The 24,278-nt window shown below is 44.5% G+C and overlaps 1 protein-coding gene across 1 annotated transcript in view; it reads right to left on the reverse strand.

Annotated features, from left to right (window-relative positions):
* Positions 1–24,278, reverse strand: part of radx (RPA1 related single stranded DNA binding protein) — a 69,465-nt gene that overhangs the window by 6,254 nt on the left and 38,933 nt on the right. The window contains exons 12-13 of the mRNA XM_078547673.1: positions 7,972–8,069; positions 1,614–1,904 (exon numbers count right to left, since the gene is read on the reverse strand). Of these exons, the coding sequence (XP_078403799.1) occupies positions 1,614–1,904; positions 7,972–8,069 (389 nt within the window). The remainder of the gene's footprint in view (positions 1–1,613; positions 1,905–7,971; positions 8,070–24,278) is intronic.

Consider the following 24,278-nt stretch of genomic DNA (forward strand, 5'->3'; position numbering starts at 1 on the left):
GGGCAACATTTTCCCCCGGTCAGGGGAGAAATGCGGGAGCGGATGCCCGCGGGCGGCCTTCTGATCGGCGCCCCCCGGTCGGGAGGGGGCGGGGGGGGGGGGGGCGCCATTTTACATGGGCGGGTCAATTAAGGCCCGTCCAGTGTGACATCCACCTGGAAGTGTTGTGCGCTCCCTGTGCAGGCGGGGGGAGGGGGGATTCCCTCAGCCGGGAGTGCGCTCTCTCACGCATGCGCATAAAAGAGCACACTGATTTCCCTGAGGCAAAGTGCAGTCTCAGGGAGATCAGCTCCGATTGAAAACTTTAAATAAAGGTGACAACAAAATTTCCCTGCCATGTCTCCTCATGTGACACTGTCACATGAGTTTGGGACATGTCCAGAACTTTTACTGAAACATTTCATAAAAATTTAAATACACTCATGAAACCTCATCCCGCCCGTGGACGAGGCTTCATGTTTTTTCCGAAGCCCGCCAGGGCTCCCGGCCTGCCCGCCGACCTTAAGGCTGGACCGGCAGGTCCATTAATCATCCTAATTAAGTTTTTTAATGGCCTTAATAGGTCGTTGACAGTTCAGCAGGCGGGCAGCCGATTCAGCTGAGAATCTAAATGACCCGGGGTGACGTCGGGATGCAGGCCTGACATATCCCCGCGTCATTTTACACATCGGCGAGCAGGCCCCGCCCTAGCTCGCTGACCGGAAGATGCTGCCCCTGGTTTCCAAACTCCTGTTTTGCCCCACTCTATCTTAGTGATCTCTAGCACTACATTCCTGAAGTACCCTGTGTTTCCTGACACTCCTTGTCCCCTACGCCGTCACTGCTGACTGTACTTCAGCCACTAGGCCCCTTCTGCCTGGAACCCCCCTGTCTAATTACCTCCAGTGGGCTACTACCCAGCTACCAAAACACTTAAAAGCCCTCCTGTTTGATGGCACTTCACCTCCTGAACCTTTTTCCAATTTCCCTCCCTTCTGTTTGGAGTTCATCAATCTTCTTCTCTTTTTTAAACACCTTTCTGTATGTGAGGAATACGAGACAAATCTGAATTGCCAAATTCCACTTTAACTCTGGTGCTAATAAAGCTGCATTTATCGACAATGCCTTTGTCTATTTCATAAATTTAACATCAACCAGACATCACAATGATCCTCCATCTTTATGGATTGTAGGTTAGAAACAAAACTATCAGTGACTTGATCACTGCAACGTTTAAATAAAAAAATCCATAACAGAATAGTTTTATTTTTATAAATGCATTTTAAAAAATATTAATTTAATTTGTACCAGATCACCTGTCTTTTTTTTTTAAAAGATGCATGACTTGAGTTGTAAATATTGGCCAGGACACCAGGGATAACTCATCTTCTTCAAAACAGGATCATTAAAGTCCACCTGAGGGTAAACCATCTTATCCGAATGACAGCACCTCTGACAGTGCAGCACTCCCTCAGTACTGTACTGATATAGTGTCAGCTTCTGGCCCATTGAACCCACAATTTTCCGACTCAGAGATGACAGGGCTAACCACTGAGATAAGCCTGACAACGTGCACATTGTTATAGTGCAGTCAATGCGCAATTCATTCTTTTTATTTGTGTACCTGTACGTACCAACGATCGTCACACTGTAGTAGCCATGGATACATGTTGATGCAAAGCTCTGAAGGTCTATCTTGGGAGTGGCTGTAACCAGCTTGTACACTGCAGCCTGAAGGTTACATTGCTGCATGAGGAAGTCTCTATGTTTATAGGCAAATTTCCGTGGGAGGCTCTCAGGAAGGAGCTGACCAAAATGCAAGTGCTCTGACAGATGTTCCCTCAGCTCTGACCATGTAGGACTTTTCCAGGTATATCCTGAGAAGCCAACAGTTGCAGCCCCTGCATCACATCTTCTGTGATCATCTGAAACAGGAAATCATTTTAAAAAAATTCATTCAAGGGGTGTGGGTATCGCTGGCTAGACCAGCATTTATTGTGCATCCCTAATTGCCCTTGAGAAGGTGGTGATGAGCTGCTTTCTTGAACCACTGCAGTCCATAAATAAATAAACCTTTCACCCACACGACAACTTAAGCACCATACAATTGTCTGACACATATATTTTATAATATATATATATAAATAAATAGAAAATATGATGATTATTCTTCCTCTTGAAGTACACTGCCAGGGTCTATCAAGATACCACACAACACACACTATAAGTTCCAGTAATGTGCCATGAAGAACGTTCAGTAATTGGGCAAGTCCACTGTGTTACATGAAAATATCAACTTCCAGTTCTCTGCCAACCTTTATTGACCTTTCACCTTTGTTGTGCAGCTCATTTACGGGGAGTTGGTGGTGTAGTGGTAATATCATTGGACTGGTATTCCAGAGGCCTGAACAAACTCTAGGGACATGAGTTTAAATCCCACCATGACAGCTGGTTGAATTTGAATTCAATTAATAAAATCTGGAATTGAAAAGCTAGTCTTAGTAATGGTGACCGTGAAACTGTTGTTGATTGTCGTAAAAACCCATCTGGTTCACTACTGCCCTTTAGAGAAGGAAATCTGCCATCCTTACCCGGTCTGGCCTACATGTGACTCCAGATCCACAGCAAGATGGTAACTGTTCTCTGAAATGGCCAAACAAGCCACTCAATTCAAGGGCAATTAGGGATGGGCAACCAATGCTGGCCTTGCCAGTGATGCCCACACGCATGACGGAATAAAGGGGAAAAAAAAAATGCAGAGAAAATTAAGCAAAAATAGAATTTAAGAAAAACTATAAGTAATTGAGAGTGAAGGTTGTTACTGAGGTGCAAAGTTCCCAGTCATCATTGACCTGACCAGCCTTATTCTTGCGATAAAAGACCAGAGCTTGCTTTCACAGAATCTTTACTGTGCAGAAGGAGGTCATTTAGCCCATCGAGTCTGCACCATAAGAGCAATCTGCCTAACCCCACTCCCCTGCCTTATCCCCGTAACCTTCCCCATATTACTTTTCAGATAGAAATCCAATTCCCTTTTGAATACCTCGATTGAACCTGCCTCTACCACCCTTTCAGGAAGTTCGTCCCAGACTCCAACCTGGGTGAAAATGTTTTTCCTCACATCACTTCTACTCCTTTTTCCCATTATTTTGAATATGTGCCCTCATGTTCTTGATGTACTCTTGAGAAGGAACAGTTTCTCACTATTTACCCCGTCCTATTTACCCCTCAGGGTCTCGACTACCTCCATCAAGTCTCCTCTCAGCCCTCCTTTCTCCAAGGAAAACAGACTCAATCTCTCCAATCCATCCTCATAGCTACAGTTGTTTATTCCTGGAATCATTCTTGTGAATCTCCTCTGCACTATCTCCAATGCCTTCACATTCCCCCCTCAAGTATGGTGCCCAGAACTGGACACAGCACTCCCAATGTGGCCCAACCAGTATCCTATACAAGTTTTACACAACCTCCTTACTCTTGTACTCAACATCCCTATTAAAAAAACCTAGGATACCATATGCTTTATTAACTGCTCTCTTAACATGCCCTGCCACCTTCAATGACTTATGTACATATACACCGAGCTCTGAGATTCAGAGAGATCTGGGTATCTTAGTACATGAAACACAAAAGGCTAGTATGCAGGTATAGCAAATAATTAGGAAAGCTGATAGAATGTTATTGTTTATTGTAAGGGGAATTGAGGGAGGTTATGCTTCAGTTGTACAGGGCACTGGTGAGACCACATCTGGAGCACTGTGTACAGCAGCGGTCCTCCCACTTAAGGAAAGACGTAAGTGCACTCAAAGCAGTCCAGAGAAGGTTCACAGGCTAACACCAGGAATGGGTGGGTGGTCGTATGAGGAAAGGTTGGACAGGTTAGGCCTGCATCCACTGGAGTCTGGAAGAGTAAGAGGTGACCCAACCGAAACTTCGAGACCCTCACGGGTCTTGACAGGGTGGATGTGGTGAGGGTGTTTCCTCCAGTGGGAGAATCTAGAATTAGGGGTCGCTCATTTAAGACAGAGATGAGGAGAAATTGTTAGAGGTGACAGACGAGGAAACCATGTCACTGGAAAGGCTCAAAATTGATAAGGAGGGAGTGTTGAATAGGCTGTCGATTCCTTAAAGTTGATAAGGCACCGAAACTGGATGAGATGCATCCAAGGATATTCAAGGAAGTGAAAGTAGAAATTGCAGGGGCACTGGCCATAATTTTTCAGTATTCCCTAGACTCAGTGGGGGGGTGGTGCCAGAGGACTGGAGAATTGCAAACATTGTGCCCTTGTTCAAAAAAGATTGTGAGGATAGGCCCAGCAATCACAGACCAATCAGTTTAACTTCAGTGGCGGACAAGATTCTAGAAACAATTATTCGGAATAGAATTAGTAGTCACATGGAAAAATATGGGTTGATAAGGAAGAGCCAACATGGATTTCTAAAGGGGAAATCATGTTTAACTAACTTGCTGGAGTTTTTTGAAGAGGTAACAGAAAAGATCGATGAGGGTAATGTTGATGTGGTGTACGTGGACTTTCAAAAGGCATTTGATACAGTGCCACACAACAGACTTGTGAAAAAAGTTATTGATCGTGGAATAAAAGGGACAGAAGCAACATGGATACAAAATTGGCTGAAAAATAGGAAGCAGAGAGTAATGGTCAAAGGATATTTTTCAGGCTGGAGGAAGGTTTGTAGTGGAGTTCCCCAGGGGTCGGTATTGGGACCCTTGCTTTCCCTGATGTATATTAACGATCTAGATCTTGGTGTGCAGGGGACAATTTCAAAGTTTGCAAACGATACAAAGCTTGGGAGTGTTGTAAACTGCGAGGAGTACAGTGTAGAACTTCAAACGGATATAGACAAGTTGGTGGAGTGGGCTGATAGGTGGCAGATGAAGTTCAATGCGGAGAAGTGTGAGGTGATGCATTTTGGTAGGAAGAGGTGGCCAGACAATATAAAATAATGGATGAAGTTTTGAAGGGGGTGCAGGAGTAGAAAGACTTGGGTGTATATGTGCATAGATCATTGAGGATGGCAGGATAGGTAGAGAGAGCAGTTAATAAAGCATATAGTATCCTGGGCTTTATTAATAGGAGTAGAGTACAAGAACAGGGAGATTATGCTGAATTTATATAAGACACTCGTTAGACCTCAGCTGAAGTACTGTGTACAATTCTGGGCGCCACATTATAGGAAGGATGTGAACACATTGGAGAGAGTGCAGAAGGGGTTTACAAGAATGGTTCCATAATGAGAAAATTCAGCTATGAGGATAGATTGGAGAGGTCGGGACTGTTCTCCTTGGAGAGAAGAAGGCTAAGAGGAGACTTGATTGAGATGTTCAAAATCATCATGGGGCTGGACAGGGTAGATAGGGAGAAGCTGTTCCTGCTTGTAAAAGGGTCAAGAATAAGAGGGCACAGATTTAAAGATGCAAATGTGACATGAGAAAAAACTTTTTCACACGAGTGGTTTGGGTCTGGAACGCACGGCCTGGAAGTATGGTGGAGGCAAGTTCAATTGGGATATTCAAGAAGGCATTAGGTGATTATTTGAATAGAAACAGGGAAAAAGCAGGGCAATGGCACTAGGCCTTAATGCTCATTTGCAGAGCTGGAGTAGACACGATGGGCCGAATGGCCACCTTCTATGCTGTTAAAATTCTGTGATTCTGTGATTTGAGTCTTTGGTTCCCAGTTGCATTTTCTACCTGTCATAAGCACACTTTGTCTTCTTTATCTTAGTTTCTACCTCCTTTTTTATTTATAACCTGGAACCAGTTAGATTCTATCCCGCATGAAAGAAAAATTGATATAGTGCCTTAACATCCTCCCAAAGTGCTTTACAGCCAATGAAGTATTTCTGAAATGCAGTCACTTTTGTAATGTAGGAAACATGACAGCCAATTTGCACACAGCAAGCTCTTACAAAGAGCAATGAAATAATGACCATTTTTTTTCTCTAGTGATGTTGGTTGTGGGATAAATGTTGGGGCAAAGCTCTGGGGGATGTAAAAGATCCCCTGGCACTATTGTCTTGGCTCATGTTTATCCTTCAATCAAGTTCATTAAAAACAGAGGGCTGGATTTTTCCTTCCGGCATTGGAAACAGAAGTTGAGAGGGTTTTCAGGACCCAAACGCGCAGGAGGGAAGCAGTCAGTTACTGGGGTTTTCATGGAGGCGGCCCTTAATTGACATGGAGATGGGTTCCCTTTCTAATTAAGGGCTGCGGACAGGCTCTCAAAGCTGGATGGCCAATCAGAGTCCTTCTAACTTGAGAGGAGCAGCAGGCTACGATGGCAGGTAAGTAACAGAGCGGCCGCTTCAACATGGTGGCATCCTCGCACCAGCTTTTGAAAAAATCTTTCATTTAAAAATGGTTCTTACCGCCAGGCCACCTGCAGCGGGGGGAGTCCCTCCACAGAGAAGCCTGAGGCTGCTCCCACAACCAGACTGGCAGGGACAGCCTCTAGGCCTGTCCGCAGCCCTGCTACCTGGCCTGCCATTGGGTAGTGCCTCCAGGCACCTAAACTAGACTTTTTCAGTGCAGGCAACTGGAGGCTGACCAGGAAATCCCTTTAATTTGTCTTAACAAGTCTAATTGGCTACCTGCCGCGTAGGGAGAGGTAGCTTAAAATGGCCGTCGCAGAGAAACAGGCACACTGACCAGCACCTTTACTTTCAGGCCTTGCTTGCCCCTATTCCCGCCCAGGGTGCTGCTCAAAATCCTGCCCAGATGAGCTGGTCATTTATCTCATTGTTGTTTGTGGGAGCTTGCTGTGCACAAAATAAATAGCTGCAGCGTTTTTCACATTACAACAATGCCCACAGTTCAGACATGCTTCATCGGTTGTAAAGCTCTTGGGGAGATCCTGAGGTTGTGAAAAGTGCTATATAAATGCATGCCTTTCCTTTTTACTGAGATACAGCAGGGCAGAACAGAACACCAGCAAAGGAGTCTACATGTCCCACCAGGAAGCAAGAAATGAGTGAGAAGGTGTTATGTTTTACTACGGGGTCGCTTTGCTCATGAACCAGTTGCACGTTTATCTGTTGGCAAATGAGTCGATTACAATACACGGCAGACACAGAGACCAATATGAAATGAAGCACGTGCTATTTATTTACACAGATCACTAACATGATGCGTGCTCCTCCCACCAGACCCTACTCTAGACTAACATTAACATGGTAGCCCACGCTACACAGTTATTGGGTCTTACAGTCACGTGGTCAATCTGCTCACATTCTCTTAAAGATGTATTACACCTCAGGTTACCACAGAAGGACGAATTAACATTAAATCTTGAAAACACACTAAATTTTCTCTGTACATAGGGGGTTAATCGGGCATTGGAAAAGCGTTTGATGCGAAGAATTTTTGGAAAGGATAAATACCCATTTAGAATGAGCATTGGATCATACGTTGCAGGCAACTTTGTGCTGTGTCCAAACAGCTGTAACAGAAACACAGCAATCACCCTCTGCACTGGTCACTGCAATCCTCCGTGTTATCCCTGAAATGCTCAGCATAATTTCAGATCAACAGTAAACGTGAGAGTCACTGCAACCAGGAAATCACTGAAGGCAACACTGGCCAATGAGCTTGAAACATAAAATTCAGTTCAGGTAGCAAGTGTGGAGACAGAGACAGAATTAACAGGCTGGATTTGCCCAGACCCACAGAGATGGTTTAAGAGGCAGGACCTGGAGCAAATAGTGCACCAGCTCAGCTATCCAACACATCCCGGCCCGTGAGTGATCTTGCCGGCATTGGTGGATAGCCAATTAGTCCCGTCCATGGGCCAGTTGGGGGAATGTTGATGGTGCCACTGGGATCTTCCCAATAGCAGACAGGTGCCCTGCTGAGGCTGGAGCATAGCAGGTAACCAGTCCAAGTAGCTCTTATGTCAATGAAGCTGCACTGCCTCTTTAAAGAAGAGAATGTTTTAGTTGCACTTGGAGTGGTTGAAGACAATAATTCCATACCTTCGCCAGCTGTCACAGGTTCTTCTGCAGCTTGGGAGAATCCTTTGCTACTCACTGCAACATCAGCATCCTGCTCACACACTTGTACAGCAGCTGCCCTGTCAAACACAACACCACTGAAAATTAAAGTACTGCAGACAGAAGGGGTCACAATGACACAAACCCACCCTATGTTTAGGTGTCAGCATTGGTTCAGTGGCAATACACCAGCCATCAAGGCAGCTGACCAAGGCCCAGTTCAGCGACCAGGGCACACAATCTGCCCTAATGTTGCCTCACCTGGCTCGATATCTAATTTTTCTTTATAAGCGGATGTGAAGCGTCTTGGACAATGGAATATGTTAAAGGCGCTATATAAATTTAAGTTGCTGTCATTGGCAGAAACGTGGGACCTTCTGCCTGTTGAGGGAGTGGTGTACTGTCAATGGCGTTATTCTTCAAATGAGATGTTAAACTGAGGCCCTGTCTGCCCCTTCAGGTCAATGTAACAGATTGCATGGCACTATTCAAAGATGAGTAGGAATACTCTCCTGACCAATATCTATCCCTTAACCAACACCACTGAAACAGATGGATTTACCTTGGGAATGGTCATTTATTACCTCGCTGTCCACACATTAGCTGTCACATTCACCTACATTACAACAGCGACTACATTAAAATAAAAATAACTATTTTATTGGTCATGAAGTACCATGTGACATCCTGAAATCATGACAGGTGCTATATAAATGCAAGTTTATTCTTTCTTTAAAGTTTGTATTTATCAGTCAAGCTGTTGCAGCTGGTTGGCCCAATTGGCTTCACACTTGCTTCTGAGTCAGGTCATGGGTTCAATTGCCACTTGAGCACATAATCTAGGCTCTGCTGCAGTGCAGCAGTAAGGCAGCATTGCATTATTTGAGATGCTGTCTTTTGGATGAGATTAAACTAAGACCTCTGGATGTTCTAAAATTCCTTCACTAAACCCCTCTTTCCTCCTTTATGATGCTCCTTAAATCTGACATCTTAGGTCAAGATCTTCTTCACCTGTTCTAATATCTCCTTATGTGGTTTGATGTCAATTTTTTTTTTATAACTCCTGTGAAGTAACTTGGGGCGTTTTGTGGCATTAGAGGCCGTTTAGTTAAAGGGTCGATATTGGTAAGGAGAACCTTCCTACTCATCTTTGAATAGTGCCATGGAACCCGTTAAATCCATCTGAAGGGGCAGACAGGGCCTCAGTTTAATGTTTATCTGAAAAATGGCATCACTGACAGTGCAGCACTCCCTCGACAGGTAGGTCTCACTTTCCCACCAATGGCAGCACTTACGCTTATATAGCCAATTGTACAAATGCAAGTTGTTGCTGTTAACGATTTCAGTGCACTATTTAATAAAGAGCAAGGAGTTGGCCCAGTATTCTTCCTCTCTCAGACCTTGCGTTTTGCAAAATGGCTGCCACTTTTGCCTGCGTAGTAATCACTGGAAAAAGAAAGGCATGGTGAGTGATGGACTTGGGATGGTATTTGAGGAACATTTTTAGATGCTAGACCAATGGAAGTCTTGTTTTTTTTTTGAAAACCAAATTTTTTGTTGCAGTTCTGTCATTGCCCATTTCCATTTAGGATATCACTATTTTTTATCCTTTCTGGAATGTATGTCGTTGGCAAGATCAACATTTGTTGCGCATCCCTAATTGCCCTTTAGAAGGTGGTCAGGGGTTGCTGCAGTCCATATGGTGTAGGTACACCCACAGTGCTGTTAGGGAAGAGAGTTCAAGGATTTTGACCCAGTAACAGTAAGGGAATGGCGATATAGTTCCAAGTCAGGATATTGAGTGGCTTGGAGGGAAAATGGCACATGGTGGTGTTCCCATGCACCTATTGCCCTTGTTCTTCTAGGTAATAAGAGTTTGAGGACTTGGGAGGTGCTATCGAAGGAGCTTTTTTGAGTTGCTAGAGTGCATCTTGTAGCTGGTACACACTGTTGCCACAGTGCGTTGGCGGTGGAGGGAGCGAATGTTCAAGCTGGTGCAGGCTTTGTCTTGGATGGTGCCGAGCTTCTTGAGTGTTGTTAGAGCCGCAATCATCCAGGCAAATGGACAATATTCCATCACACTCCTGACTTGTGCATATAGATGGTGGACAGACTTTGGAGGGTTAGGAGGTGAATTACTCACTACAGGATTCCCAGTCTTTGAGCTGCTCTTGTAACCACAGTATTTATGTGGTTGATCCAGTTCAGTTTCTGGTCAATGGTAACCCCCCAGGATGTTGATAGCGGAGGATTCAGTGATGGTGATGCCATTGAATGTCAAGGGACAATAATTAGATTGTCTCTTGTTGGAGATGGTCATTACCTGCCACTTGTGTGGCATGAACATTACTTGCTACCTCACAGCCCAAGCCAGAATGTTCTCCAGGTCTTACTGCATTTTGGGCTTCAGTATCTGCGGAGGCGCAAACAGTGCTGAACATTGTGCAACCATCAGCGAACATCTAACCCCACTTCTGACCTTATGGTGGAGAGGAGGTCACTGAAGAAGCAGTTGAAGATGGTTGGGTCTAGGACACTACCCTGAGGAACTCCTCCAGTGATGTCCTGGAACTGAGATGACTGACCTCCAACAACTACAACCATCTTCCTTTGTGCTAGGTATGACTCCAACTAATGGAGAGTTTTCCCCCTTATTCCCATTGGCTTCAACTTTGCTAGGGCTCCTTGATGCCACACTCGGTCAAATGCTGCCTAGATGTCAAGGGCACTTCCCCTCACCTCAACTCTGAGGTTCATATCTTTTGTCCCTGTTTGGATCAAGGCTATAACAAGGTCAGGAGTTGAGTGGCCCTGGCAGAAATCAAACTGAGCATCAGTGAGTAGGTTATTGCTGAGTAAGTGCACTTGATAGCACTGTTGACGACATCTTTCATCACTTTGCTAGTGATTTAGAGTGGACTGTTGGGGCATTAATTGGTCTGGTTGGATTTGTCCTGCTTTTTGTGGACAGGACAAACCTGGGCAATTTTCCACATTGTTGGGTAGGTGCCAGTGTTGTGGCTGAACTGGAACAGTTTTGGCTTGGGGTACCTGACCAACCTTTTCCTGCTCTAAGTGAAGGACACGGAAATTAATCATAGCCTTTCCATAATGACCTTGATGGATAAAAGCAAAATGACCTTGATGGAGCCTGGCCAAAGTCAACATAGACTAGGGATCAAAGCCAGAGCCTGCCCGATCTGTATTTCTCAGCAGTGAACCAGGGGGTTATGCTTTCCCACTGCCCCTTAGGGGAGGCACAGGCTTGTCTTCATAAAAGCAAAGCCTGAGATTATAAAATGTTACCATGCTCCACTTTTTCTTCTTGCTCATTTATTTGAGATGGTATCACTTTAAACTTTAAAACTTTTAATTTGGATTTTCATTTAAAAAAGCGCAATTTCCTCTGTCATTGAGGTGCTCTTGCTTGTGCATCATTGACGCTTTATCACCAAACGCTAATTCGGCACTTGAGCATAATGAAAGCATTTTAATGGATTTTCATCAAGCATTATGAAGGACGTGCTTTTACCAGCTCATTTATTTCACGTGTTAAAAGTGAGCTGGTTATTGTACTTGTATTTGGAAAGCTCTTCCAAAGACCTAGCACAGGCACAGTGAGCTGAAAGACCTGCTTCTATTCTGTCCAAATCAATGATTATTATGCATGAAAGTTGAGATTTTTGATTACAAAAAGTTCTCAGCGTCGTTACAAGTTGAGAAATTTGAATGCATTACTGGTGAATTTGGAATATGCAGGGATAGGATTTGCTAAGGAGTGAATAGTGCACATACAAGTTCAAGCTGCGTTAGCCATAGCTCAGTTGGTAGCACTCTTGAGACACAAGTTTCCAGGCCCACTCCAAGACTTGAGCACAAAAATCAAGGCTGACATTCCATTGCAACTATGAGGGAAGGCTGCATTGTCAGAGGTGTTATCTTTTGGATGGGACGCGCCCACAACCATGCATCAAACCCCTGATTGTCTTCAGCCCTGCAATGGAATTTCTAAAGAATCGGAGGTTGGGCAGTAAGAGATTGTTTCTAAAAACACAGCGAGATGTTACGGTCTGGAATGCATTGTCTGAAAGGGTGGTGGAAGCAGATTCAATCAGACCACTCAAAGAGGAATTGCACAGATGCTTTGAAAAGGAAAAAAAAAAATGGCAGGGATTTGGGGAAAGATCAGGGGAGTGGGACAAATTTGATAGCTCTTTCAAAGAGCCTGCGCAGGCAAGATAGGTTGAATGGCCTCATTCTCTGCTGTGAGATTCTGTCAATTTATTGGGCAATTGGGCAAAAATCCAAGTCACCCGCAGGTTCGCTTATCTTGATTTGAAACCGGGACTGGATGTAATGAAAATACTGCCAGCATTGCAATCGTTGTAATATGTTTATCACTCTGGAGCCCAAAATGGTTCCCCAGCTGCCTGAACAAGAATTACATGGCTGCTGAAAAAGTCTCTGCATGAGCCCTATTCCTTATAATGGTTTGGCTCCTCAATGCAGTGCTTAAGTGATTAAATTTATCCATAAGTCAGTGCTTGTAATGTAGGAATGGTGTGTTGGTTTGTAATTTTAACAACATTTTAAGTCAACATTACCCTTCTTTTAATATTCCATCCACCACTTCCATGTTACCTAGGGAGATGGTTGCACAGTGGTGTTGTCAGTGGACTGGTAGTCCAGAGACCCAGGGTAATGTTTGGGGACCCAGGTTCGAATGCTGAATGAGATGCTGAACTTTGAAAAGCTGGAATTAAACGTTCAATCATTGATGATTGTTGTAAAAACCCACCTGGGTTTTACATTTGGTCTGGCTCATGTGGTTGACTCTTAAGTGCCCTCTGAAATGGTGGAGCAAGCCACTTAGTTCCCAAGGGCAATAAATACTGGCCCGCCAACGACACCCCCATCCCATGAATTAAAAAAAAACACCGTGCTAAATGAGATAGATTTCAACAGATCTAGTAACTCAAGACTGGGCATCCATGAGGCTCATCAGTAGCAGCAGAATTGTACTCAACCCACAATCTGTAACCTCATGGCCCGGCAAATCACCTACTTGACCAAAATCACGTAACCAGGTCAATCCTGGTTCAATGAAGAGTGCAGGAGTTGCATGCCAGGAGCAGCACAAGGCATACATAAAAATGAAGTGTCAACCTGGAGAAGCTACAACATTGGACTACATGCATGCTAAACAGCGTAATCAGCGAGTGATTGACCGAGCAAAGTTATTCCACAACCAACGGATCTGATCTAAGCTCTGTAGTTCTGCCACATCGAGTTGTGAATGGTGGTGGACAATTAACTGGAAGAAGAGGCTCCACAAATATCCCCATCCTCAGTGGTGGGGGAGCCCAGCATATCAGGGCAAAAGATAAGGATGAAGCATTCGCAACAGTCTTCATCCAAAAATGCCGAGTGGATGATCTATCTCGGCCTCCTCCGGAGGTCCCTAGCATCACAGTTGTCAGTCTTCAGCCAATTTGACTCACTCCACTGCTGATATCAAGAAATGGCTGAAGGCACTGGATAGTGCAAAGGCTATGGGCCCTGACAGTATTCCGGCAATACTACTGAAGGCTTGCGCTCCAGAACTTGTCGTGTTCCTAGCCAAGCTGTTCCAGTACAGCTACAAGACTGGCATCTACCCAGCTATGTGGAAAATTGCCCAGGTATGCCCTTTACACAAAAAGCAGGACAAATCCAACCCAGCCAATTACCGCCCCATCGGTCTACTCTCCATCATCAGTAATGGACGAGGTCATCAACAGTGCTATCAAGCAACACTTGCTTAGCAATAACCTGCTCACTGATGCTCGGTTTGGGTTCCACCAGGGCCACTCAGCTCCTGACCTCATTACAGCCTTGGTTCAAACGTGGACAAAAGAGCTGAACTCCCGAGGTGAGGTGAGAGTGACTGCCCTTGACATTAAGGCAGCATTTGACCAAGTGTGGCATCAAGGAGCCCTAGCAAAACTGGAGTAATTGGGAGTCAGGGGAAAACTCTCTGCTGGTTGGAGTCATACCTAGCACAAAGGAAGATGGTTGTAGTTGTTGGAGGTAAATCATCTCAGACACATGACATCGCTGCAGAGTTCCTCAGGGTAGTGCCCTAGGCTCAACCATCTTCAGCTGCTTCATCAATAATCTTCTTTTCATAAGGTTGAGAAGTGGGGATGTTCGCTGATGATTGCATAATGTCCAGCACCATTTACAACTCCTCAGATACTGAAGCAGTCCATGTCCAAATGCAGCAAGGCGTGGACAATATCCAGGCTTGGGCTGACAAGTGGCAAGTAACATTCATGTCACACAAGTGCCAGGCAATGACCATCTTCAACAAGAGAGAATCTAACCATTGCACCATGACATTCAATGGCATTACCATCGCTGATTCCCCCACTATCAACATCCTGGGGGTTACCATTAACCAGAAACTGAACTGGACTAGCTGTACAAATACTGTGGCTGCAAAACCAGGTCAGAGGCTTGGAATCCTGTGGCGAGTAACTTACCCCCCTGACTCCCCAAAGCCTGTCCACAATCTACATGGCACAAGTCAGGAGTGTGATGGAATGCTTTACACTTGCCTGGATGAGTACAGTCCAGCAACATTCAAAAAGCTTGACACCATCCAAGACAAAGCAACCTGCTTGACTGGCATCCCATCCACAAATATTCACTCTCTCCACCACCGACGCACAGTGGCAGTAGTGTGTATTATCTACAAGATGCACTACAAAAATTCACCAAGGCTCCTTGGGCAGCACCTTCCAAACCCATGGCCACTACCATCTAGAAGGATGAGGGCAGCAGATACATGGGAACACCACCACCTAGAAGTTCCCCTCCAAGCCACTCATCATCCTGACTTGGAAATATATCGACATTCCTTCACTGTCGCTGGGTCCAAATCCCGGAACTCCCTCCTTGTGGGTGTACCTACACCACACAGAATGCAGCTGTTCGAGAAGGCAGCTCACCACCGCCTTCTCAAGGGCAATTAGGGATGGGCAATAAATGCTGGCCCAGCCAGCGAAGCCCATATCCCGTAAATGAATAATCATTAAAAAAATTTTGTCCATTTTCATTACATGTTTCCATGCTTTTAACTTGATTACTTGCCTGATATATGAATTTCTCGATGTAGGTCACACTACAGTTCAGTCTTTGGGCTGCAAACATGTTCACTGAATAAAACACCATTATTATTGTGAAGCATTGGCAACAAAATGAGATGCAAGTCCCACACTTTGGTCCTGCTTCATCACAGGCACTTACATTTTGAATACAAAGGTGTGGCTCCCTTTTCTAATGCACTGTAACCGTTTTGATCATAAAACACTGTAAAGGTCATCAGATAAAAGTGAAGCAAATATATATTCCATGCATAGAGCGCACAAATCAATCCGTTCAAAAGAAATCAGGTTGCTTGGCAAAGAAAGGGCAGGGAATTATTAGCCAAAGGCTTTAGTGTTCTGTTTACCAATTCTTTCTTAATAGTTCTCGAGGAGTTGAGTGACACGGGCAATCACGTTATTTATTGCCCAGGCTTAGCTGACCTGAGAGTATTAAAAGGCAATCGCATAAAACATTGTGCACACTGGAAATCTGACATAAGAACAGAAACTGTTGGAATGGCACTCGGCAGGTTAGGCAGCAGCTGTGGAGAGAGACAGACAGGTCAGCAACCCTGAAACGTTAGCCCTGTTTTTATTTCCACATGAGTGCTGCCTGATCTGCTGGGTATTATCCAGCATCTGCTGCTTTTGTTTCACAGCGTGGGATAGGAACTTGATTTTGTGGTTGAACAGACTATTCTACCTGTGCTAGTGAACATCTTCTGAGAATCATGGCCATTTGCTCCTCCGCAGCATCACTCTACCTTTCAAGAACATTAGAACAAGCTAAGCTGGGAAAGGCCAGGACATTAAGAAGAGCAAATTGCATTTATATAGCGGCTTTAACGTAGTAAAACGTTCCAAGGTACTTAACACGAGTGAATCAAACAAAATTTACACATATGATGATGCTAGGACTTGGTCAAAGAGTTAGGTTTTAAGGAGCATCTGAAAGGAGAAAGTGAGACAGAGGGATGGATATGTTTAGTGGAGCAGGTGGGGAGTCCCTAAGCTCAGGGCTTAGGCAACTGAAGGCACGGCCGCCAATCATGGGGTGATTAAAATTAGGATTGCTCAAGAGGCCAGAATTGGAGGAGTACAGATATCTTGGAGAGTTGCAATGCTAGCGGAGATCATAGAGCTAAGGAGGGTTCATGAAGGGATTTATAAAAAAGGATGAGAATTTTACAGTAGCTGAACCAGGTTGATCAACCCACTGAAGCTCATTCCTGGTGTTTTAAATATTGCAGTGAAGCTTACTGGAAATCAGCAAGCATTTTATGTTATATCTGATCAAGATTACCAACTCTGCTGTCTTCCTACTACAGTGTTCCACTGTTCCTTTCGGAGTTCATTGTTCTGCCTCAAACACTCTTCCCCTCCTGTCCTTTCCAGTTGCTGCCCACTCTCCCTGAAGTCTGTCCAAAGGTTGCCTGAAGCGGTTTAAAATTTAGATGTGCGCAAACCCTTTAATTTTTTATTATACCAGCCACGCATTTATCAAGGAACAAGGCCTGTGTAGCTTAGCTTAGCGGGAACATCACCCGTGGCCTTTTGCTCTGCTGTCCTGAAAGTAATGCATCAGGTTTTACTTTCTTTTAATCCAGAGAAGTATCATACGTCTCTGACAAGAATTCTTTGAGAATTCTCCCCACCTGCTTTTGATTTTACAACATCTCATTTACGAGTAATTGGATAAGCTAAATGGCAATGAGTCAATAAACTGGGGAAATGCAAAGTGTTGCCACATGCCATCTAATTTTCTCTTGTGCACAATATAGGCTGGCATCAACAGGATCCTGAAACGAGGGCCTCATACAGCCAACGGTAAGCCAGACGCAAATCAGGGAGGACGCATTCAGCGTGGTTGCAAGGAAGGGCCTGTCTTCAGTAACACTTTCAGATGCCAGTATCAGACGAAAGCTCTAAATTCAGCCCGAGTTGGCGGGTCAATGCTCAGGCTACAGCAAACTGCTGTTACAAGCACAAACAAAAAATATAGAGCACCATTCACATCCTCAGGACATCCCAAAGCACTCGATAGCCAAGGAAGCACTTTTCAAGTGTAGTCACTCTCATACTGTAGGAAAATGTCGCAGTTAATTTGTGCACAGCTAAGGTCCCACAAACAGTAATAAGGTAAATGACTTGAAAATGTTTTCTTTTCGACCTGCCGGTTGAGGGCTAAATGCTAGCCCGGAGACCAGGTGAACTCCCCTGGTCTTCTTCTATGCCCACGAGTGAGCTGACATTATAATGTCTCACACAGAGGATGGCACTCATGACAGTGCAGCACCCCCTCAGTGGTGCGCTGAGGTGCTCGAGTCTCTACAGCGGGGTTTCAATCCACAACCTTCTGATTCAGAGGGGAGGGAATTCCCATTTAGTCAAAGCACCTTAAGGACACAGTGTATGACCTTACATTCAACCCCAGTCATGGTGGAGACATCAGACCCAGACCATTCATCAGACCATGTAAGTTATAGGGTTATAAATAATATTCTGACCTGTTGATAGATAAAATTACCAAGAAATAAATGCTACTAAATTTATCTCTGAATTCAAAAGACATTCAAACAGGAACTCCAACAAATATTAGAACATTACAACCTGCCTTGCTCAACGTGGGACAGCTGTGGCCTATAAATGTGCTTCACAGGATCTGTTCATATTGTAAAAGGCCCTTCCAACCTCTTCTCATCCTTCCAGAATACCAACTCTGCTGTCTTCCTACTACAGTGTTCCACTGTTCCTTTCGGAGTTCATTGTTCTGCCTCAAACACTCTTCCCCTACTGTCCTTTCCAGTTGCTGCCCACTCTCCCTGAAGTCTGTCCAAAGGTTGCCTGAAGCGGTTTAAAATTTGGATGTGCGCAATTCCTTTAATTTTTTTTATAGCAGCCACGCATTTATCAAGGAACAAGGCCTGTGTAGCTTAGCTTAGCGGGAACGTCACCCGTGGCCTTTTGCTCTGCTGTCCTAAAAGTAATGCATCAGGTTTTACTTTCTTTTAATCCAGAGAAGTATCGTACGTCTCTGACAAGTATTCTTTGAGAATTCTCCCCACCTGCTTTTGATTTTACAACATCTCATTTATGAGGAATTGGATAAGCTAAATGGCAATGAGTCAATAAACTGGGGCAATGCAAAGCGTTGCCACATGCCATCTAATTTTCCCTTGTGCACAATATAGGCTGGCATCAACAGGATCCTGAAACTAGGGCTTCATACAGCCAATGGTGCGCCAGACGCAAATCAGGGAGGACGCATTCAGTGTGGTTGCAAGAAAGGGCCTGTCTTCAGTAACGCTTTCCGATGCCAGTATCAGACGAAAGCTCTAAATTCAGCCCGAGTTGGCGGGTCAATCCTCAGGCTACAGCAAACTGCTGTTACAAGCACAAACAAAAAATATAGAGCACCATTCACATCCTCAGGATATCCCAAAGCACTCGATAGCTAAGGACGCACTTTTCAAGTGTAGTCACTCTCATACTGTAGGAAAATGTCGCAGTTAATTTGTGCACAGCTAAGGTCCCACAAACAGTAATGAGGTAAATGACTTGAAAATGTTTTCTTTTCGACCTGCCGATTGAGGGCTAAATGCTAACCCGGAGACCAGGTGAACTCCCCTGGTCTTCTTCTATGCCCATGAGTGAGCTGACATTATAACGTCTCACACAGAGGATGGCACCCATGACAGTGCAGCACCCCCTCAGTGCTGCGCTGAGGGGCTCGAGTCTCTACAGCGGGGTTTCAATCCAAAACGTTCTGACTCAGAGGGGAGGGAATTACCATTTAGTCAAAGCACCTTAAGGACACAGTGTATGACCTTACATTCAACCCCAGTCATGGTGGAGACATCAGATCCAGACCATTCATCAGACCATGTAAGTTATAGGATTATAAATAAAATTCTGACCTGTTAATAGATCAAATTACCAAGAAATAAATGCTACTAAATTTATCTCTGAATTCAAAAGACGTTCAAACGGGAACTCCAACAAATATTAGAACATTACAACCTGCCTTGCTCAACGTGGGACAGCTGTGGCCTATAAATGCGTTTCACAGGATCTGTTCATATTGTAAAAGGCCCTTCCAACCTCTTCTCATCCTTCCAGAATACCAACTCTGCTGTCTTCCTACTACAGTGTTCCACTGTTCCTTTCGGAGTTCATTGTTCTGCCACAAACACTTTACCCCTACTGTCCTTTCCAGTTGCTGCCCACTCTCCCTGAAGTCTGTCCAAAGGTTGCCTGAAGTGGTTTAAAATTTAGATGTGCGCAATTCCTTTAATTTTTTTTATAGCAGCCACGCATTTATCAAGGAACAAGGCCTGTGTAGCTTAGCTTAGCGGGAACATCACCCGTGGCCTTTTGCTCTGCTGTCCTGAACGTAATACATCAGGTTTTACTTTCTTTTTAATCCAGAGAAGTATCATACGTCTCTGACAAGTATTCTTTGAGAATTCTCCCCACCTGCTTTTGATCTTACAACATCTCATTTATGAGTAATTGGATAAGCTAAATGGTAATGAGTCAATAAACTGGGGAAATGTAAAGCGTTGCCACATGCCATCTAATTTTCTCTTGTGCACAATATAGGCTGGCATCAACAGGATCCTGAAACGAGGGCTTCATACAGCCAATGGTGAGCCAGACGCAAATCAGGGAGGACGCATTCAGTGTGGTTGCAAGAAAGGGCCTGTCTTCAGTAACGCTTTCCGATGCCAGTATCAGACGAAAGCTCTAAATTCAGCCCGAGTTGGCGGGTCAATGCTCAGGCTACAGTGAACTGTTGTTACAAGCACGAACAAAAAATATAGAGCACCATTCACATCCTCAGGATATCCCAAAGCACTCGATAGCCAAGGAGGCACTTTTCAAGTGTAGTCACTCTCATACTGTAGGAAAATGTAGCAGTTAATTTGTGCACAGCTAAGGTCCCACAAACAGTAACGAGGTAAATGACTTGAAAATGTTTTCTTTTCGACCTGCTTCTTCTATGCCCACGAGTGAGCTGACATTATAACGTCTCACACAGAGGATGGCACCTATGACAGTGCAGCACCCCCTCAGTGCTGCGCTGAGGGGCTCGAGTCTCTACAGCGGGGTTTCAATTAACAACGTTCTGACTCAGAGGGGAGGGAATTCCTATTTAGTCAAAGCACCTTAAGGACACAGTGTATGACCTTATATTCAACTCCAGTCATGGTGGAGACATCAGATCCAGACCATTCATCAGACCATGTAAGTTATAGAGTTATAAATAAAATTCTGACCTGTTGATAGATAAAATTACCAAGAAATAAATGCTACTAAATTTATCTCTGAATTCAAAAGACATTCAAACAGGAACTCCAACAAATATTAGAACATTACAACCTGCCTTGCTCAACGTGGGACAGCTGTGGCCTATAAATGCGCTTCACAGGATCTGTTCATATTGAAAAAGGCCCTTCCAACCTCTTCTCATCCTTCCAGAATACCAACTCTGCTGTCTTCCTACTACAGTGTTCCACTGTTCCTTTCGGAGTTCATTGTTCTGCCACAAACACTTTACCCCTACTGTCCTTTCCAGTTGCTGCCCACTCTCCCTGAAGTCTGTGCAAAGGTTGCCTGAAGTGGTTTAAAATTTAGATGTGCGCAATCCCTTTAAATTTTTTTATAGCAGCCACGCATTTATCAAGGAACAAGGCCTGTGTAGCTTAGCTTAGCGGGAACGTCACCCGTGGCCTTTTGCTCTGCTGTCCTGAAAGTAATGCATCAGGTTTTACTTTCTTTTAATCCAGAGAAGTATCATACGTCTCTGACAAGAATTCTTTGAGAATTCTCCCCACCTGCTTTTGATTTTACAACATCTCATTTATGAGTAATTGGATAAGCTAAATGGCAATGAGTCAATAAACTGGGGAAATGTAAAGCGTTGCCACATGCCATCTAATTTTCTCTTGTGCACAATATAGGCTGGCATCAACAGGATCCTGAAACTAGGGCTTCATACAGCCAATGGTAAGCCAGACGCAAATCAGGGAGGACGCATTCAGCGTGGTTGCAAGGAAGGGCCTGTCTTTAGTAACGCTTTCCGATGCCAGTATCAGACGAAAGCTCTAAATTCAGCCCGAGTTGGCGGGTCAATGCTCAGGCTACAGCAAACTGCTGTTACAAGCACAAACAAAAAATATAGAGCACCATTCACACCCTCAGGATATCCCATAGCAGTCGATAGCCAAGGAGGCACTTTTCAAGTGTAGTCACTCTCATACTGTAGGAAAATGTCGCAGTTAATTTGTGCACAGCTAAGGTCCCACAAACAGTAATGAGGTAAATGACTTGAAAATGTTTTCTTTTCGACCTGCCGGTTGAGGGCTAAATGCTAACCTGGAGACCAGGTGAACTCCCCTGGTCTTCTTCTATGCCCATGAGTGAGCTGACATTATAATGTCTCACACAGAGGATGGCACCCATGACAGTGCAGCACCCCCTCAGTGGTGCGCTGAGGTGCTCGAGTCTCTACAGCGGGGTTTCAATCCACAACGTTCTGACTCAGAGGGGAGGGAATTCCCATTTAGTCAAAGCACCTTAAGGGCACAGTGTATGACCTTACATTCAACCCCAGTCATGGTGGAAACATCACACCCAGACCATTCATCAGACCATGTAAGTTATAGGGTTAGAAATAAAATTCTGACCTGTTGATAGATCAAATTACCAAGAAATAAATGCTACTAAATTTATCTCTGAATTCAAAAGACATTCAAACAGGAACTCCAACAAATATTAGAACATTACAACCTACCTTGCTCAACGTGGGACAGCTGTGGCCTATAAATGCGCTTCACAGGATCTGTTCATATTGAAAAAGGCCCTTCCAACCTCCTCTCATCCTTCCAGAATACCAACTCTGCTGTCTTCCTACTACAGTGTTCCACTGTTCCTTTCGGAGTTCATTGTTCTGCCTCAAACACTCTTCCCCTACTGTCCTTTCCAGTTGCTGCCCACTCTCCCTGAAGTCTGTCCAAAGGTTGTCTGAAGTGGTTTAAAACTTAGACGTGCGCAATCCCTTTAAATTTTTTATACCAGCCACGCATTTATCAAGGAACAAGGCCTGTGTAGCTTAGCTTAGTGGGAACATCATCCATGGCCTTTTGCTCTGCTGTACCTGAAAGTAATGCATCAGGTTTTACTTTCTTTTAATCCAGAGAAGTATCGTACGTCTCTGACAAGTTTTCTTTGAGAATTGATTTTGGCGATGAATGTCCCTAGTTTGTTAACTGGCTTGTCCGAGCACGGTCTCTCAGGCTGGATCGCTGTTTGTCAGTGACACAACACAAGCAGCTGACGCTCCTTTATTTTTTCCATCGTTTTTTTTATTCTGGTTACATGTAGGTCAGACCAGGTAAGGATGGCAGATTTCCTTCAAACAATTGATGATGGTTGTCATGGTCACCATTACTGAGGCTAGCTTTCAACTCCATATTTCACTTTTAAATTAATTGAATTTAGGTTCCATCGGCTGCCATGGTGGGATTTGAACCTGTATCTCCAGAGCATTAGCCTGGGCCTCTGGATTACTAGTCCAGTGACATTACCACTATGCCTGCTGCACTTCTCTTAATCAGGCCACCTTCAATTCTTTTTGTGAGCATCTACTTGTCTTAGCCTCATTAGATAAGTGAAGGAGTCTACTTCATTGTCACATTCAGAAACATCTCACAGGCATACGGTTACTTTGGTGATCGATCAGGGAAATGTTGATGTACAAAGGGACCTGGGTGTCCTGGTACACCAATCACTGAGAGCAAGCAAGCAGGTACAGCAAGCAGTTAAGAAGGCAAATGGTACGTTGGCCTTCACTGCGAGAGGACTTGAGTACAGTAGCAAGGATGTCTTACTGCAGCTGTACAGGGCCTTGGTGAGACCACACCTGGAGTAGTGTGTGCAGTTTTGATCTCCTTACCTAAGAAAGGATATACTTTCCATAGAGGGAATGCAGCAAAGGCTCACCAGACTAATTGCTGGAATGGCAGGATTGTTGTATGAGGAGAGATTGGGCTGACTAGGGCTGTGTTCACTGGAGTTTAGAAGAATGAGAGGCAGTCTCATTGAAATATATAAAATACTGACAGGGATGGACAGACTGGATGCAGGGATGATGTTTCCTCTGGCTGGGAGGGTCTAGAACAAGGGCCTCACAGTCTCAGGACAGGGGCTAGGCCATTTAGGACTGAGATGAGGAGAAACTTCTTCACTCAGAAGGTGGTGAACCTGTGGAATTCTCTACCACAGAGGGCTGTGGAGGCCAAGTCACTGAATATATTTAAGAAGGAAATAGATAGAGTTCTGGACTCTAAAGGTGTCAAGGGGTATGGGGAGAGTGCAGGAGTACGGCGTTGAGACAGAGGATCAGCCATAATCATATTGAATGGCGGAGCAGGCTCGAAGGGCTGAATGACCTATTCCTGCTCCTATTTTCTATGTTGAGTACAGCCATTGTTCTGTAGGCCAGTACCTATGCAGCCACTGTGCACGTAGCCAGAACTCAGCAGGAGGTGGCTCATCGGTTCATTTATTTTTGGGGTAGTGTTGGCTGAGGAAGAATGTAGGCTCTTCTGCAAAGAGTCTGGGATTTTTAACATCCACCGGAGCTAATGCAACGAGCAGCTTGGGGGTCTTAGTCGAGCATTTCAATTGAACGATACCACCTCCCATTACACTGCGCTCCCTCAGTACCACAGTGGCTGTCAGCACAGATTATATGCCCAATTAATCACGACAGCATTGCCTCTAATGGGAGTTGGGTCCAGATGTCAGACAGCCTGTGGCGACAGGATTCTCCCAATTTTAATCTCATCAATCTTTGCATTCATTTTCTCTGGCCTGACAAATACATCAAGTTAGCTCAATATCCATTTTTTTTTTTTACTGAAGCCGGTTCACCCGTGCTTTTTTGCGCTTGTCAAAGCAATCTGCTGGGTAACGGATAACATGGGTTACAATCGTATTCGATTCCGTACGGGTAGTGACTGTGTTACTGGACTCGTCACCCACAGCCGTAGACTAATAAAACACATCCCTTCAGTTCAAATCCAATGGTGGCGCTTTGAGAGTGTTAATTCTGTTTCAAAAATTCTGGAAATTAAAAGCTGGTATCAGCATAAA

Source organism: Cetorhinus maximus, chromosome 8 (genome assembly GCF_964194155.1).
Source record: "Cetorhinus maximus chromosome 8, sCetMax3.hap1.1, whole genome shotgun sequence".
NCBI lineage: Eukaryota > Metazoa > Chordata > Chondrichthyes > Lamniformes > Cetorhinidae > Cetorhinus > Cetorhinus maximus.